The sequence below is a fragment of the Nycticebus coucang genome, chromosome 18 (assembly GCF_027406575.1).
Source record: "Nycticebus coucang isolate mNycCou1 chromosome 18, mNycCou1.pri, whole genome shotgun sequence".
Classification (NCBI taxonomy): domain Eukaryota; kingdom Metazoa; phylum Chordata; class Mammalia; order Primates; family Lorisidae; genus Nycticebus; species Nycticebus coucang.
The window spans coordinates 78004928-78021554 of NC_069797.1; the positions used below are offsets into that span (position 1 = coordinate 78004928).

Genomic DNA, 16627 nt, shown 5'->3' on the forward strand with positions numbered 1-16627 from the left:
GTGCTAGAATGCTCTAGAACGTTCTAGAATGGAACAGGGGAAGAGTTGGCAGTTGGCTCTCAGGCTGGGAATGTGGGTGGCATGCATCCTTGGAAGCTGGGAGTTGCTGTATTCCTTCCCCCCCCCCACACCCCCGCCACTGCTGCTGCCACAGCTCTGATGGTGGAAGGGACCACCCCAGGCATTCCTGCATTCAGAGTCCTGGCTGAAGAAGGCTGACCAGTGGGCTTTGCCCTCAGGTTGATTACGAGGCCAAGGAGCCCCTGTTCAAGGCCGTCCTGGAGGACACCACCCTGGAGCAGGCCATGGGAATTTTGCAGAGGGTGAACGGCTTCTGCTGCCTGTCTGTGAAGCTCAATGTGGAAGGTACGGACACAGAGCCTATCCCATGCTCTGTCCTTCGGGTTCCCCAGGGCTCACCCAGTACCTCAGCCAGGCTGCACCCAAGGCCCTGGGGCCTTCTGGGGCACCTGGGAACCTGCCACCCACTGATTCCAGTGGCCTCTGAGACTGGGGGAGAGTCTCCCATCTTTGTGTTCTAGAATCTTCCTTGGCTGTGCTCATAGCCCTGGCTCCTCTGTGCTCATGTCCCCTTTTATCAGGTTACAAGAAGCTGGTCCAGGACCTGGAAGCCAAAGTGGTTACCTCAGGGGACTCATTCTACGTCCGGGTGAACCTGGCCCTGGAGAGGAGGGCAGAGGGGGAGCTGCAGGCGCAGTGCAACGAAGTCCTGCATGTCACTGACACCATGTTCCAGGGCCGCAGCTGCTGGCACGCCCACCGCGTGAGCCCCTACAGCCTGAGGGACACCGCAGTGCACGGCACCATCCCCAACTACTCAGGGTGAGCAGAGGGCAAGGCCCGTGGGGTGACACCACCTGGCCTGGCTTGGCAGGGAGGACCCTCTCTGCCCACCAGGAAGCAGTGCCTTTCCCTGGGTTCCCTCCCTGGCAGCAGCGCCGCCTGCCCAGGAATAAGGGTGGGGTGATTAGACCCGAGGTGGGTTCCCCAAGACCACTGCTGAGGATGAGTTTCTCTCTGAGAGGCGCTCTGGCTCTTGAACATGTTGGACCTCAGGTTTCTGCAGAGCGTTCTAGATCAGGGCTTCTTGGGCTGAGCCCTACCAACAGATGGGGCCGGATCATCCTTTAGGGCGCAGGTATCCTGGGTGTCTCCCCAACAGAGGCCAGGAGCACTCTCAGCCCATCTCCACATATCACCAAGTGTCCCTTGGAGTTGGGTGGCCCATCGTGCTGGTTTGGTTCAGGCACACAAAGCCCCTATCGGGAACACCCCTTGGGCTAGACAAACTGGACTGGCTGGCCACACTCCCTGGGGAGCAGCAGCATCCCTCTTCCCCTTAGAAATCCATTACTCTAGGGCGGCACCTGTGGCTCAGTGAGTAGGGCGCCAGCCCCATATGCCGAGGGTGGCGAGTTCAAACCCAGCCCTGGCCAAACTGCAACAAAAAAATAGCCGGGCGTTGTGGTGGGCGTCTGTAGTCCCAGCTTCTCGGGAGGCTGAGGCAAGAGAATCGCGGAAGCCCAAGAGTTAGAGGTTGCTGTGAGCCGTGTGACGCCACGGCACTCTACCCGAGGGCGGTACAGTGAGACTCTGTCTCTACAAAAAAAAAAAGAAATCCATTACTCTAGACCAACCTGTGGGAGGTGAGTGCTGTAAAGCAGCCCCTCCCACTTTCAGTGTAAGTCCCAGCCCCGGGATCAGCTCTAACGGGTCCAAGGAGAGACCCTGTGGTCACTGTGAGTGGCAGTGTTTTTTTTTTTTTTTTTGTAGAGACAGAGTCTCACTGTACTGCCCTTGGGTAGAGTGCCGTGGCCTCACATGGCTCACAGCAACCTCTAACTCTTGGGCTTACGCGATTCTCTTGCCTCAGCCTCCCAAGCAGCTGGGACTACAGGTGCCCACCACAACGCCCGGCTATTTTTTTGTTGCAGTTTGGCCGGGGCTGGGTCCAAACCCGCCACCCTCGGCATATGGGGCCGGCACCCTACTTACTGAGCCACAGGTGCCGCCCATGAGTGGCAGTTTTGCAGCAGCTCTTACCCTGGCTGCTTGTTAGTACCCTGGGTCCTACCCCAGGACAAAGAAACCAGCATCCATGGGTGGGCTGAGGCTCTGGGGCCCTTTGGAGCCCTGGGGGGTGTCATGGCCTGGAGCAGGGTGTCTGCAGCATGTGTAGGGGCAGCTCCAACAACTGGTCGGGCCCCTCCTGCTTGTGCAGAGCCCAGCAGCGGCTCATCGCCCTCATCCAGGACATGACCCAGCAGTGCTCTGTTGCCCGCAAGGTAAGGTCCCCCACTGGGGTGGGCAGGAAAAGGGGCAGGTGCTGGGGGTGGGTATGGAGCATGTAGGCTGCTGATCTGAAGTGTGTGGCCCACCCATCTCCCCTGGAGGCTCCTCTAAGCCTTCCCCGGGGTCTGCACCCCTTCACCCAGCCTGTGGGCTCTTAGGTGTCCTGCTCCTGGAATCAGCTACCTCTTTGCACTTGCGCCCAGGTCACCTTTGCATCTTACCTCCCCAAATTCTCATTCCTCTGGCTGGGGCCCCTTTGTGCTCTCCAGACACAGAATACTCTGCAGGTTGCTGAGCATCCACTTGTCTCTGAGCAACCTGCCAGGACAATCCTCCCTGGATCACGGCACAGCGAGGCTCGGGGGACCCATCTCTTCCTTCTGCCTTTTGCAGCCTGGCCCCCACTGCAGAACCCTGCTTGGGAGCTGTCTGCCTGAGGACCTCTCCTGCCTCCCACCCTGGCATGGACCTGGGCCCAAGCCTGGGCCCCTGGCTGTTCCGAGAGCCCCATCTGATGGTTCAGGGACCACACTGGACATGGTTATGGGGTGGGGTGCCAGGCCCCAGACCCTTCAACTCCTCCTTGCCCCTCCTGTCCCTAGCAGTCTTCCGGGGGACCACAGAAGCTGGTCCGCATCGTCAGCATGGACAAAGCCAAGGCCAGCCCTCTGTGCTCATCCTTTGATGGAGGCCAGTCAGACCCCAGCAGGGTGGACGGTGAGGCTGGATGAGCGGGCACACAGCTGGCTGGCTCCACACAGCGAGGGCTTTGGGAGCAGCTGCTGGTTGGTCAGCTTAGTCAGGGGCTACAGCTCATTCTGGCCAGGATCTGTTTTTAAGAACCATGACTGGTGTCTGTGTGTCCTTCTGGAGAGCACATGGCACACATCTCTAATGTCCTGCCAACAGATGCTCAGATTCCTGTAATCTGCCCTGTAGAATAGTCCAGAAGCCACTGGATGGTTGTATCGACAGTGGTCTTTTGGGAATAGTAACATCTGGAGAACTATCCAAATGCCCAACGTTGTATAAATCAGTGGATCCCTGGTGTGGCTGCTAGGCCATGGTGGAGGGGCAGCAGCACATCCCCTGGCAGGTGACACTGCATGATGAGGGTGATTGGAGGTGAAGGCAAAGTGAGGCAAATAGTCCGCAGTTTTTCTGCTTCTTGAGTTCTCTAACTGTGCGAGATGGCTCTTAAAAATGACCCAGAATGGGGGGTACACTGTGCCCAGGGGGAACTGGCTGAGGAGGAGGCTGGAGGAGGAAGAAACTTGGTTTCTTTCATCCTCCCTGGATGGGGGACCCAACAAGAAGAGGGGCTAAATCCCAGCCTGCAAAGCTATTTCATCCGCAGGTGCAAAGGCACCACTCGGCCACCAGCAGCAGGACACACAGCCGTGTCCCGGCTGGGCATGTGCGGCATGGGCCCGCAGCAGCAAGCAGAGCATACGGGGCCCCTTCTGAGGGCAGGATGGACAACTGGGCAGCTGCGGCTGGGCCCAGCCACTCATGGCACCTGTCCTTCACAGACATTGCCACGTGCTTCTGGGCCGAGAGCTGCTTCACCCTGGTGCCCTACAGCCTCGTGCACCCCCACAGGCCCTCGCAGCCACGGCCCGTTCTCTTCGTGCCCAGGGTGCTTGGGAAGATCCTGAGTGAGAAGCTGTGCCTCCTCCAAGGGTTTAAGAAGTGCCCGGCAGGTATGCTGGCCTCTGGGAGCCCATCTGACTACCAGGCCTGGGGAGGCCACAGCAGAGCCCAGGAGAGTCGGGGAGGCTGCTATAGGGGTTTCCTAGGAATCCCTTAACCAAGCACCTCAAAGGGGGGGGTCAAAACAACAGAGTTGTCTGCTCCCAGTGCTGGAGGGCAGGAGCCTGAGCTCTCAGGGCTCTCAGGGCTCTCAGGGCAGGCTTCGGGGAGGGCCCTGCTCTCCTCCTCCCACTCCTGGTGGCTATTCAAGTCCCAGGTGATTCTCTGGGCTCAGCCTCCACTGTTGTGGCCTCTTCCCTTCTGTGTGTCCCTCTGTACCTTCCTACAAGGACACCAGCCATTGCATTTAGTGCCCACCCCAACACAGTATGACCTCCCTCAACTAATGACACCTACAAGGACTGTATTTCCAAACAAGGCCCCACTCTGAGGTTCAGGATGTGGATTGGGAGGGGGAAGGGACACTAAACTGGGGGACACTGTTCTACACACACAGTTCCTATTGGCAAACAGGCTCCAACCTAATGGGGTGCTATAGCTGAAAGGCTAATGGCCGCTCAGTGGAGATTCCTGGGGTCCCAGGGAGGCAGGCCGAGTGGCCCGCTCAGCAGACAAGGCAGCTCCCTGCTGGCTGAGTGGTTCTGGATTACAACTGGGGGTGACTAGGCCCGTCCTACCCTCTCAAAGTTCACAGAGGAGACAGGGAAGCAGGTGCAGTCCACGAGGTTCCTCTAGGAAGCACCTACTGCATACCGGGGTCTAGGTGGGAGCCAGAGGTGCCAAGTGGCCTCCAAGGGAGGCCTTGGTTAAGGGATTCCCCCCTTAACCAAGGGATTGGTTCCCCCCTTCTGCTGCTGTGGGGACAGACTTGTCCTGGCATAGGAGTGGGCACCAGCCCTGGGGGACCCTGCAAGGAAGGATGGATTCCTTGTTGTGGGGGAGGCTGTGAACAGAGTGAGGCGGGGGCTGAACAGCATGGGCTCATGCAGTGGGATGGGCCCAGGCCATGCCGGGCAGGACTGTCCAAGGCAGCAGCCAGACGTGCGATTTTACATAATGTGCAAGGCAGATCAATTAGGTTCTTACAGTGAAGAGCACACACATTGGGCTTGATGTTCGGACCCCCGTTGTGAAAGCAGAATGGAAGATGGATCAGAGGAGGACCCGGGCAGGGGGCGCTGGGAGGCTGCCGGTCACTGAGTCCGTCAGGCAGAGTAGCAATGGGAGGACAGCACAAACCTGCTGTGAGTGGGGAGGACGTATGGTCCTGCCTATGGGGCCTGCTGGTCAGGACCTGGAGAAGCTATTCAGGAAGAAAGATGGAATCTGAGGGGCTGTGACAGGCTTGTTTAGAGGATGCTCTCAGCTCCAGGACTGCCACGGGTCTGCTGTGGGGGTGTCTGGAGCATTAAGGGGTGTTGAGTGCTCCAAGGTGTGACAACTGACAATGGCTCCAGACAACAATGACAAACAACAATGCCAAACAACAATGACAACTCCAACCAAAAAAAAGAAAATAGTGGGGCGTTGTGGCGGGCGCCTATAGTCCCAGCTACTTGGGAGGCTGAGACAAGAGAATTGCTTAAGCCCAAAAAAGAGTTTGACGTTGCTGTGAGCTGTGACACTACAGCACTCTACTGAGGGCCACATAGTGAGACTCTGTCTCATAAAAAAAAAGTGATGACAGAATCATGAAGTTTCTAGTGTAAGATGCTGGTTGTGTAAGCTTGGGGAAGTGATGGAGAGGGGTTTGTTTCTGCACCCCCATCGTCTATGTACCTCACCCCTCCCTCCCCCATCCACACTGATGTTGACTGAGCGCCTGCCATGTCTGGGTAGGTCAGGATGGACATGCAGGATGCAGACCTCCAGGTGGGAAGAGCAGGGGCGGGTCTATAAAGAAGATGCCCCAGGAAGAGCCTCTCCCGTGGGTGGGGGCTCAGCCTGGAGCTCTCAGCACCCCCCCCCATCTGATGTCGCCTCCAGAGTATTTGAGCCAGGAGGAATATGATGCCTGGAGCCAGAGAGGGGACATCGTCCAGGAGGGGGAGGTATCCAGTGGCCGCTGCTGGGTGACCCGCCGAGCCATAGAGTCCCTCCTGGCAAAGGTGAAGGGTGGGGCCTGGGGACGGCCAGACCCCCGTGCAGAGGAGGGTGACGGGAGGGGTGGGAAAACTGACCTGAGACCTGAGGGACATGGCCCAACCTCCAGCCCGGAACCCCAGCCCCGTGCTAGTGGGGACAGTGGGGTCTTGGGCAAGTCTTCGAACTCCTTACGCCTAAGCTCCCTCAACTCATGAATGAGTGAGATGGAGATGGCACACTCCCTGTGTGTGTTTTGTTTTTGTTTTTGTTTTTTTTGAGACGGAGTCTCACTATGTGGCCCTTGGTAGAGTGCCATGGTGTCACAGCTCACAGCAGCCTCAAACTCTTGGGCTGGAGCGATTCTCTTGCCTCGGCCTTCCAAGTAGCTGGGACTACAGGCCCCCGCCACAACACCCAAGCTGTTTTTTGTTGCAGTTGTCAGGCTGGGTTCAAACCCACCAGCCTCGGTATATGTGGCCAGCGCCCTACCCGCTGAGCTGCGGGTGCCGCCACACTCCCTGTGTTTGAAGGCCCAAATAAAGGTGGCTCACTGTGCCTGGGGAATCCCTCGGCCCTGCCACCCCACCCCCCACCCTGAGTCCTTCCCCTCCCACCCTCACAGGTTGGGGAGCTACTCCCCATGCCAGCAGCCAGGGGTCTCTGTTCTCCAGAGAAATTTGATGGATAAGAGCTCCGCACCCCAATACAGAGGGCAGCAAACTGCCCTCCCCACCTCCTCTAGAATCGTCCTGCCTGGTCCTCCCCTCAGCTGCCCCCAGGACCCTTGAGACCCACATGGGGCTCCTCTCACTTTCTTTGAGGCTCCTGACCTGACTCATTTCTCCCTCTCCCCAAGAACACCCACGGCCTTCTGGACGTCCGGCTGGACAGTGTCTGTGCCCTGCAGAGGATGGAGATTTTCCCCATCGTTGTCCATGTCTCTGTCAATGAGAAGGCAGCAAAGAAACTGAAGTAGGTGTTGGCTGGGGCCGGTGGGGGAGCACAGACCTGGGCATCTCAAGCCCATGGTGCTGCCTCTGAGCCCCCTGCAGGCTTCCTGGAGCTGGGAATGCTGACAGGGCAGTTTCCAGGCAACTTCAGGACAAATCCAGCTGCCCTTGCCCTGGGGATCAGGCTGTAGACAGCCATGAGGGAGACCCTGCAGCCTGGCTCCGCTCTACGGAGGCCATGCACTCACTGGGGCTCATACAGCTGATGTGGTCCATCCATGTGGGTCAGGAGCAAAACTGTTGGAAGCCATCACTTGGTTTAGGGCTAGGTTTAGACCCCTTCGAGCTCTGAGAACTAAGGCTGTATTTTAGACGAGCTGGCCCCATCATATGGAATGTCTCTCAGGGCCCACCCAGGTTGTGTCTCTACAAGGTCCCCTCCAAGTGGGGCCACCTGTGTCCTGGAGCATTTAGGCAGGGGCAGTGTCATTGCTTCCCTGAGCCTGCCCCCTTCTCCTGCCCTGGCAGGAAGGGCCTGCAGCGGCTTGGCGTCACGGAAGAGCAGCTCCTGGAGGCAGCTAGACAGGAGGAGGCTGAGCTAGACAGAGTGCCCTGTCTGTATATCAGCCTGGCCCCTGACGGCTGGAGTGACCTGGACAGCCTGCTTGGCTGTGTCCGCCTGGCCATCGCAGATGAGCAGAAGAAGGTGGTGTGGACGGAGCAGATACCCCGCTGACACTCAGTGTCCCCTCCCGGGCCTGTGGGGTCCTTTGCATGGCTGTTAACGTGGTCCTGTTCTCTGAGCTCAGGGCCTGGTGGGCACAGCTGTGGGGTGCTCAGCACACAAGGCCAGCTCTTGCCTCTCTGGACAGGGTCTAGCCTCAAACGCTCACCACCTGCAGGCTATAAATGGTGAAGTCGTTCCTGGTGTGCTCACCTTTCGGCAGAAACTATCTCCCCCATTTCCCCAAGACTTGGCATAGTCTGAACCCAGAACTCTGAGATTCCTACAGGGAGTGGGGTTTTCCCACACTTCCCAGAATGGGAAGCCCCAGACCTTTCCAGAAAACCCCCTGTCTGCAGATTACCCAGTCTGAACACGGGGAGGCTGAGCCTTGACCTTGCATTTCACCATGTAAAGGCATCACCCCACACCTACCAAAGCAGCAGGTTGGAGCCCTGTTGCCTGCCAAGGCTGCTGCTGCCCTGCCCAGAGCAGAGCCTGAGGACCCTATGTGTCAGCCCCCCTGCCTGGCTTTTTTTAGCTTCCGAAGGCTGAAGGAAGCCTCAGTGACTCTAGTTTACAGAGACCAGCATGTTTACCTATTATTAAGCTTCTGGGTGATGGAAACAGTATTTTCAGTGGGTCAGTGCCAGGCGGGGTCGTGGGTGTGAAGGCCTAGGACTCTTCCTGAGCCTGGGAGCTGCCTCCCTGCAACCTGGCATCATGCCCAGTCTCTTCCCAGGCCAAGCATCTTCCCTCCATCTCCAGGGCTTGGGAGCCCTGCAGGCACAGCTTGGATGGGCACCCCTAGGTCCCCCTGCATCCTGGCCTTGCCTCCTACCCCTGGGACTGTCCCAGACTGAATGTCATTTTGACAACAGGGTCCTGGAATCAGGGCATTGTTCTAGAATTCAGGTTGGTATTACCATAAAGGATTCAGAAAATGAACTTCTACATATTTTACTAAAATAAAAACCTTTTGTAATACTCTGGCCTGCGGCTTTCTTCCCACCTCCAGCATTCAATGGAGGAGGAAGGAGTGAGGGGAGCCTCCCACTGAGGACCTGAGTCCCTTCCTGCCAAGCTTCTGCCCCCGTGGAGGGTGGAGGCCCGGTAGGTACAGCCCCTTGTCCATGCAACGCTGTTGTCATCCAAGGAGAATAACCCAAGCTAGAGGGATGGGGGCATCTGTGTACCTTCATCTCTGGACAATCTGAAAAGAATGAGCTTTGCCCAGAAAGACCACAGGAGCAGACTCAGCACTCAGGGAGCTCCCGCCATCAGAAGACTTCCTGGGGCTGGTAGCTGACTTTGGGGCAAACCAAAGGAGGCAGTAACAAGCCCCAGGGTTGCTCAGAGGCTTCCTCCAGCCCACAGCTTAGTAACAGACACATGCCACATTGTCACACTGAGCGTGCTTTGGACCCACTGCCACCCATGGCCTTGTGGCACAGAAGCCCCCACCTCTCCACAGGTGAAGGGCTCAGAAATACCTGTTGGTTCCATAGACTGAAGAGGGTCTCTAGTCCTTCCAGCTTCAGGTCCTCAAACCAACCTGGCAAACAGCCTCCCTCATCATGGGCTTAGGACCCTGCCCTGTCCCCAAAGCCCCCCTAGAATTGCTATGCTGGGGTACGGTTCAGACATGAGGACGGTGGTGTCCTCTACTATGGTGGCAGCACCGCTGGAGAGTAGAGCCTGGGACACACACCTGGCCTTCCTTCCAGGCAGAGGCATCTTGGAAGGGCTGGGAATCATTGCCCTGGGGTGGTCCCTTCCACCACCAGTCAAGAATGCTTGTGGGAATGTTTCTGGGATGGGAAAGGAGGAAAGGTGGCTCCAGAGACTGTCACAGCTCATTGTGGAGGGGCTGGCATTGGGGAGAGAGCTTCTCCTCCAGGACGCCATCAGGGGCACACACCCAAGGGTCGTGGGTCTCCCACTGCCACTTGGCCAGCTGGGCCTGCAGCATTTCAAGAACCTGAGAGAAGCGTGGGTCACTGGCCAGGTTCTGGGTCTCATGGGGGTCCCGGCTCTGGTCGTAGAGCTCCCAGCGTGCCCGGTAGTAGTAGTGGTGAAGGTCCTTGTACCAGCCCGTGGGCTGCCCAGCCGCGGTGCGGTTCAGGATGTCCTGGAAGGTCGGGGAGACGTAGAAGTCCTGGTCGATGGGGAAAGGCATCCGGAAGCTGAGGTTGTGCACAAGGCGGAAGCTGCGGTGCTGTATGGAGCGCATGGGGTAGGACATGGTGACCTCGTGGAGGCTCTGGCTGCCGAAGACTGTGGTCCAAGGCGGCTCTGTCTCCAGTGCTGGCAGGAGGGACCGGCCAGTGAGCCGGACGATCTCAGAGCCAAAGATGGTGTAGCTGGGGTAGGAGATGGAGAGCCAGTCCAGGATGGTGGGCGTGAGGTCTGCAGAGCAAGTGGCATCTCAGTGCAGCAGCCCCAGGCCCAGGAGCCGCCTTTAGAAGGGCCAAGACCCTGAGCCGCTCTGGGAAGCTGGTGGCTCCCTCGTGCACTCAGCACCCCAGTGGGGGTGCTCCCTCTGTACCTCTCTCTGTCACTGCATCTCCCTGGGACCTGGTGCCTTTAATGGTCTTGTAAGAGGCCCTTGGTGATATTTAGGACCCTTCTAAAACCCTGTGGAGAAGAAAGGAAGTCTCCCATGTAGGGAGGGCTCGGCTATTCCTGCTCTGTGGTGTGGCCACAGCACTCCTGTCTGCTGGTTGGGTCCTAAAAGAGAAATGTGAGCCCTGAGCTGTAGGGACCCGAGTGTGCTGCTGCCCTGAGCCCACCTGGAGGCTCTGCTGGGCAGTGGGCAGGCACGGTGTCGTCTGCCCTGGGCCGAGGGGCTCACCCCAGGCCCCTCACAGTTATCCTGCACCTACAGTTTTGTCTGCATGTCTATAATGTGGGACTGGACATCCCCAAGGCTTCATGGATGTGAGCAGGGTCCCGAGGGGCTCCAATTCCCAGGTGAGATAGGAACAGTAGTTCTGAGAGGCTCCCTGAGCCCATGGTATCCCTGCCACCTGGGAACTAGGCAGACATGTAAATTCTTGAGATCCCAGCCCAGGTCCAGCAACCCAGACACTCTGGTGTTGCCCGTGGGCACTAACAGGTATTCCTGGGGACTCTGCTGTCCACCTGTGGTCTACTGGGAAAGCCAATGGCTTAGACAGCAACCCCAAGACCCAGGCTGGAATTCCCCACTTGGTGCTGACAGCCGTGTGTGCAACCCCAGGCAGCTCATTTCACCTCACACTTTCTACCTGTAGCATGGGAGTGCCTGTCCCTTCCTCACTCAGGTGGCATGAGAACCACATTAGGTAATGGGTGCAGAGCAATGTCTGGTGCAGTGGCACCATCAAAGGTTCATTCCTCACCCTTCTCCTGCACGAGGCAGACAGCGTACCTAGGAGGCTCACGTAGGCCTCGCTGACCTGGCCCCAGCGTTTTGGGTGCTCCGGGGATGACACTAGCAAGGGTTCAGCGGTGCCTGGCCAGTACAGGTTGGTCCTGCCGCTGGGGAACGGGATCCCATTATCAGACGTGAAGATCACCAGGGTGTCATTCAGGACACCTGCTCCGCGCAGCTCCTGGAGCACCAGGCCAACCCCTGCGGGCAGGGTGGGGAGCAGGGCTCAGTGCAGAGATAGCGTGGGGACACGGGACATGAGCAGACTTGCCACTTCATCACGTGGCCACTGGACCTTAAAACACACCTGCAGGGGTGGCGCCTTTGGCTCAAGGAGTAGGGCGCCAGTCCCATATGCCGGAGGTGGCGGGTTCAAACCCAGCCCCGGCCAAAAACCACAAAAAAAAAAAAAAAAAAAAACACACCTGCGGCCCCTCCCACCAGTCAGGCCCCCTGCCCAGCACTCTGCCCAGCCCCCTGCCCTCAGCAGACTACTCATGGGCCTCCAGGGACTTTCCTTGGCACTTCTGGGTCACCTCCATGAGGTGCTACCTGCCCTATACTGGTTTCTGTGTTTTCTGGAATTTCATGTCTGCCCAGAGGAGCAAAGAGAAACAGACTCGGGCCAAAAGACAGGATTTCCTCAGGGACAGAGGAGACACAGACAAGAGAGGAGACATGTGAGAAGGAGGCTGCGTGCAGGTTCCGGCGGAGATGGGCATGGAGCTGGCCCGCCATAAGCCGAGGGACACATGTGTGGTCACAGCCCCCAGCAGACACTAGACATTCGGAGGAACAGCTCTCCCAACACCTGGATTTCAGACTTCTGGCCTCCAGAATGTCAGAATGTATAATTTTAAGTCACCCAGTTTATTATCTTTTGTCACAGCAGCCAAAAAAAACTAATCCCTTCACCCCAAGTTCTCTATCTGCATAATCTAGGAGACTCCAAAACCCCAAATCTGATCCAGATCCCACTGCTGAAAGAGCATTTGGAGTGTTTGCCCAACCTCGGGGGCATCCAAAGGACCCGGCCCAGGAACAGTTCCACATTAGGACGGGGCTGCCTGAGTCCAGCCCCCACCCAGCTCCTTCTCAGAACTTGGAGCCCTACACAGGACCTTGACATTGCGATCCTGATCACACTCTGCTGCTGGTGGGACTCCCCTGGACCGAGCTGTGGCCCATGATGGGGGATGGAAGCCTTGGTACACCCCACCACCCAGCCTGGGAGCTCACCTTGGTCCATCCGGCCAATGGTGGTATACTGAGCCACCAGGTCAGCTCGGGCTGCTGGGGTGTCAGGGACGAAGTAAGGCACCTGGGGGGCAGAGGCAAGCTTGGCACAGGTAGAAAGGGGAGGGGTGGAGGTGCCAGCCTGCCCTCCAAGGCCTGAACCTTCCTCCTGGGAGTGGTCAGCCCAGAGCTGCTCCCGTCACTGCATCAGTGCACACACCTAGGTGACTCAAACACTCAGTGACCCCGACCCAACTCAGCCTGAGGGTCTCTCCTTACACACTAATGTCCCATCCCCTGGGGTGAGAACTGCAAGCCCTCAGGAGGAGGGGTGCCTGGACTTAGGGCTTGGGGGGCACCTTCAAATGTGGCAAGGGCCCTCCTACCAGCACGTCCTGGGGGCTGTAGGTCTGGGGGGTCCAGTCTGGGATGCGTCCCATGCCGCTCTCCCCATTGCCAAACTTCTCACAGAAGACCCCATACTGGGGCTGGGAGTGCCCGCAGCGGTGGGGGTCGTGGAAGGCGACGTAGAGGAAGAAGGGCCTGCATGTGGGGAAGGGGCTTCGTGTCGCGGCCGGGACTTTGACTCTACACCTTGGGGAGCCCCAGCTCTAGGCAGGGACACCCCTTCTGGCTTTGCCCACTCCCTTATATCTGAAAATTTCCCTATGATTCTCACTACCCATCCCCCATAACCTTTCTCTCCGAGTATCTGGAACCTTCTCTTATCTCCCTGTCTGAGGACACCAAGAATTCCAACTGGATACTGGGACATGAGCCTCAGGCAAACCTCAGAGCAATCCGGCCAGCCGTGTGAGCTGACCCACCTGTCGTCCTGAGTTTGTAGGAACTTCCGGACCAGCAGCTTAATCCGAGTGATGTTCCGCCCCACCTGGAGGACGGGGCTGTTCTCCTCCGTGTAGGCGAAGTCAAATGGGTATACTGCCTGCGGGCCCACGTGCTTCTTTCCAATGATGCCTAGGGTGGGGAGATTCTGGTGCAGAGCCCCCGGCCTTCCATCCCCTCTGTTCCCTCTTCTGCTCCCCTAAGCATTCTGCGGGGGCAGTCCAAGCCTTGGCTCGCCAGGACCCACAGCCCACCCAGGAAGCCCAGGCCCTATCCTCAGACGAGCACCCTACACCCTGCACCCTGCCCGAGCTCACAGCACCTCACCTGTGCGCACGCCGGCCTGACTGAGCAGCTGCGGCAGGCTCTGCACCGCGTCGAAGGAGTTGAAGTGGTGTTGGCCTTGGTGCAGCCCATACATCCCATTCTGGTGCTGCGGGCACAGTGTGTGAGGCCTGATGACCAGGCTCTCCCACAGCCCGGCCCATGGGGTGCCAGCCCTCCTGGCCCCTAACTCAGCCTTCTCACAGCCAGCACCACAGAGACTTTCCCCACCTCCACTCCTTGTTCAAAGGCCCTCAGGTCCCCTGTGAAAAGAGGACGCTGGCAGGAAAGAAAAGTATCCAGGGTAATGAATGCCCACGCTCAGTCGGCTGTGACATTCCCCTTTCTGTGTGTCTGCACTTTGTACCTTTTCCATCATGATCATATATTAAAAAAAGAAAAGAATAGAAATAGACCTCTTTTTATCACCCAGTTACTTACTATCGATCATAATAGAAAATCACTGCATGTGTTAAAACCTAAGACTCCCTAGAAAGACCCAAAGTGAGAAGGCCCCTCTGCACAGCCCCGCAGTGGCTCGCAGTCCCTAGACGAAACCTCCAGAGGTGTCTGCTAATGTGCACACGTTCCCCACCCCTGTGCCTTCTCTCTTGGTGTGGGCCTCTGCAGTGGGGACTCACCGACAGCACGCTTGTGTACAGTAGGGTAAGGCTGTCAGCTAAGGAATCAACAGTAAGTGCCCTCATTCACCACGGTCACAGCAGTGTGGTTCACAGCAGCCATAAAGTGAAAGCCACCCCTCCTCCTTCCCCCTGCCACCTACCTGGGGCAGGCCTGTGAGTAGGCTGGCACGGCTGGGAGAGCAGCTGCTGACGGAGGTGAAGGCATTGCGGAAGATGAGGCTGTGACGGGCCAAGGCATCCAGGTGAGGGGTGGAGATGGCGCTGTTGTTGTATGCACCACTCTCAAAGCCTCCATCATCCGCTGGGGAGGGTGGGAGACAGAGAGGTCAGGAGGGACAGTAGGTGGGAGTGAAGGGACCTGGCACTGTGTGGCAAAGGCTTGGACCAGTGATGGCAAGAGGGCAAGATAGCAGGTGGGCACGGTACCCAGGAAGCATGGTTCCCGTACCCAGCAGGCCCGACAGTCAGGCACGACACCCCAACAGCGGACCTCCAGGAGGCCTGCTACCCAGGTGGGCGGGCTACCTGATTGAGCACGTCAGCATGCTGGGGCTGAGGGCAGAGACACAGTGCACTGCTGGGCAATCCTGGGCTCTCCAGAAACGGCCAAGGCAGAGGCCAGGAGAGGCAGACCCAGGGCACATCTGAGGATCTATGAGTGCACACCCCTCCACCACGGCTCACTGATGTTCAGTGCCTGTCCCCAAAGGCCCAGTGACCCTGAAGATTGCCCAGGTCAACCTTTGGACCCTACATGAAGCAACCAGAGAGGTAAAGTGCAGCACTGGGGGCCACACAGCTGGGCAGTGGGGAGCAGAGACAGACTCAAGCTCCCACATCCACAGCAAGCTTCTTCCTTCTGTGGAGCAGGGAACCCCAAAGGTACCCCAGAAGAAGCTGGTAGGAACCCCCAGGGCAACTCCTTTGCTAGCTCCCTCAGAGATAGTGTGGTCCTTGTGCAGAGTGGATGCCAACCTCCAGTTAAGGCACCATTCTCCACTGGGTGTGAGCCAATGGCCAGACAGGTGGAGGGTAGGGATTGCTGAGCCTGCAGGCCAGGCGGAAAGCTGCCCTTCTCCAAACCCATTCAGTGTCTGTGCATGTGGTTATGGACTGAACTGTGTTCTTCCAAAATTCTTATGTTGGAGTTCCAACCTCAATGCAACTGGACCTGTCCATAGAGTCTTTATTTAAGGTTTAATGAGGGCAGGGGGGCCCCTAATCTAATAGGACTGTGGCCTTACAGGAGAAATAAAAGGGCGCTCCTCCCCCATATGAGAAAGCAGTGGGCAGGTAGCTCCTGCAGGCAGGAAGAGGACCTCATCACAGCTGGACCATGCTGCCCGCAGCTTGACCTCACGCCTCAGCCTCTGGAATCGTGAGAAATAAACATCTGCTGTTTAAGCTGCGGGGTCTGTGGTATTAATACTTCGTTGCAACAGCCTGAGCTAAGATAAGACCTAACCTGGGGCTGGGGGAGCCCAAAGAATCCAGCATCAACCCTGGTCCTGCAGGACCTGGACCCAGGCACAAAGTGGCCCTGGGAGGTGAGAAGAGATAGGATTTTGTTACAATTAGCTGATCTGGGCCCAGAGACCACAAAGTTAATCAGAAAGAGAGGGCCTGGCAGGGAGCCAGACCTCAAAAGGGGAAAGAATCTGAGGCCTCGTGGTTTGGCCTTGTCACTTGTCATGGACAGGGCTCTGCCACCCAAACCGGAAGTCTTGTGAACAGCGTGATGCTGGAGGAACTTGGGGTTTCTGAGAGGGTGTCGGGGGGCCTTGGGGGGCTGTGATAAGAGGGATGAGAGGGCTGAACCACAGGCTCTGTGGTCCAGGAGACAAGGGTGTTGGTGGAGAGAGCCAGGAGGGCACCCTGGCTGTGTCTCTGGGGACTTGGGCAGCGGCTCCTCACCTGGTATCCCCTCTGGGGTCTGTGGCCCCCTAAGCTCTGCAAAGTTGCCCAGTATGCTGAGCTGGGGCTCACTCGGTTAGCTCTGGAGGCTCTGGATTCGGGTAGGGGTCAGGAATGAGGGTGCCGACCCCTCCAGACCTGCCGCACTCCCAGGAGACAGCCATGAAAAGTCTGAGGCAGTAGAGAGAGCACAGGCAGCGAATGGCGGTGGGGCTGCACAGGGCGGCGCAGGGCGCAATGCTGGAGAGAGGGCGCGCAGCTGCTTCCGGGGACGACAGTAGCTGGCCGCGGGACAGCGGTGCCCGGGGTGGCTGCACTCACCGAGGATCAGAAGCACATTCCGGGGCCGCGCCCGGCAGAGCCCCAGGACAAGCAGCAGCGCGCAGCAGGTGGGCCCGGGGTGGCGCATGGCGGCGACTGGGGAGACGGAGTCGGGTCCCCTCGGGCTCTGGCTCCTCTCTGC

General features: G+C 58.1%; 2 protein-coding genes across 13 annotated transcripts in view; one reads left to right on the plus strand and one right to left on the minus strand.

Annotated features, from left to right (window-relative positions):
• CARD14 (caspase recruitment domain family member 14) overlaps positions 1 to 8772 on the plus strand; it is a 28333-nt gene extending 19561 nt beyond the window's left edge. For 7 of the 8 annotated variants that reach the window (XM_053567855.1, XM_053567856.1, XM_053567860.1 and 4 more), the window contains 8 exons: positions 240 to 366; positions 603 to 843; positions 2243 to 2306; positions 2916 to 3030; positions 3846 to 4016; positions 6013 to 6134; positions 6968 to 7083; positions 7590 to 8772. In XM_053567855.1, coding sequence (XP_053423830.1) covers positions 240 to 366; positions 603 to 843; positions 2243 to 2306; positions 2916 to 3030; positions 3846 to 4016; positions 6013 to 6134; positions 6968 to 7083; positions 7590 to 7797 — 1164 coding nt within the window. In that variant the 3' untranslated portion in view covers positions 7798 to 8772. The remainder of the gene's footprint in view (positions 1 to 239; positions 367 to 602; positions 844 to 2242; positions 2307 to 2915; positions 3031 to 3845; positions 4017 to 6012; positions 6135 to 6967; positions 7084 to 7589) is intronic. The other variant, XM_053567858.1, reaches the window with a different exon arrangement.
• On the minus strand, positions 8729 to 16621 carry SGSH (N-sulfoglucosamine sulfohydrolase). 5 transcript variants are annotated; one of them, XM_053567866.1, is made up of 8 exons: positions 16486 to 16621; positions 14391 to 14551; positions 13610 to 13715; positions 13264 to 13414; positions 12823 to 12979; positions 12440 to 12521; positions 11198 to 11401; positions 8729 to 10194 (listed from the first exon to the last, which is right to left on the minus strand). In XM_053567866.1, the coding sequence occupies exons 1-8, from the start codon at positions 16571 to 16573 to the stop codon at positions 9635 to 9637; spliced, it is 1509 nt and encodes a 502-aa protein (XP_053423841.1). In that variant the 5' UTR covers positions 16574 to 16621; the 3' UTR covers positions 8729 to 9634. The 5 variants fall into 5 exon arrangements, with proteins under 5 accessions (XP_053423841.1, XP_053423843.1, XP_053423844.1 ...); XM_053567871.1 differs by having other exon boundaries at positions 10052 to 10422; XM_053567870.1 differs by having other exon boundaries at positions 10052 to 10515.
• Between the last annotated feature and the right edge of the window lie 6 nt (positions 16622 to 16627).

Excerpts from the sequence above, each read along its gene's own strand:
- SGSH (XM_053567866.1), bottom strand. The coding sequence starts at position 16,573 with ATGCGCCACCCCGGGCCCACCTGCTGCGCGCTGCTGCTTGTCCTGGGG. Across the intron at positions 12,980-13,263 it reads CTACAAACTCAGGACGACAG|GCCCTTCTTCCTCTACGTCG; the intron begins GTGGGTCAGCTC and ends CCCCACATGCAG. Across the intron at positions 10,195-11,197 it reads GGCCTACGTGAGCCTCCTAG|ACCTCACGCCCACCATCCTG; the intron begins GTACGCTGTCTG and ends CTTGCTCTGCAG.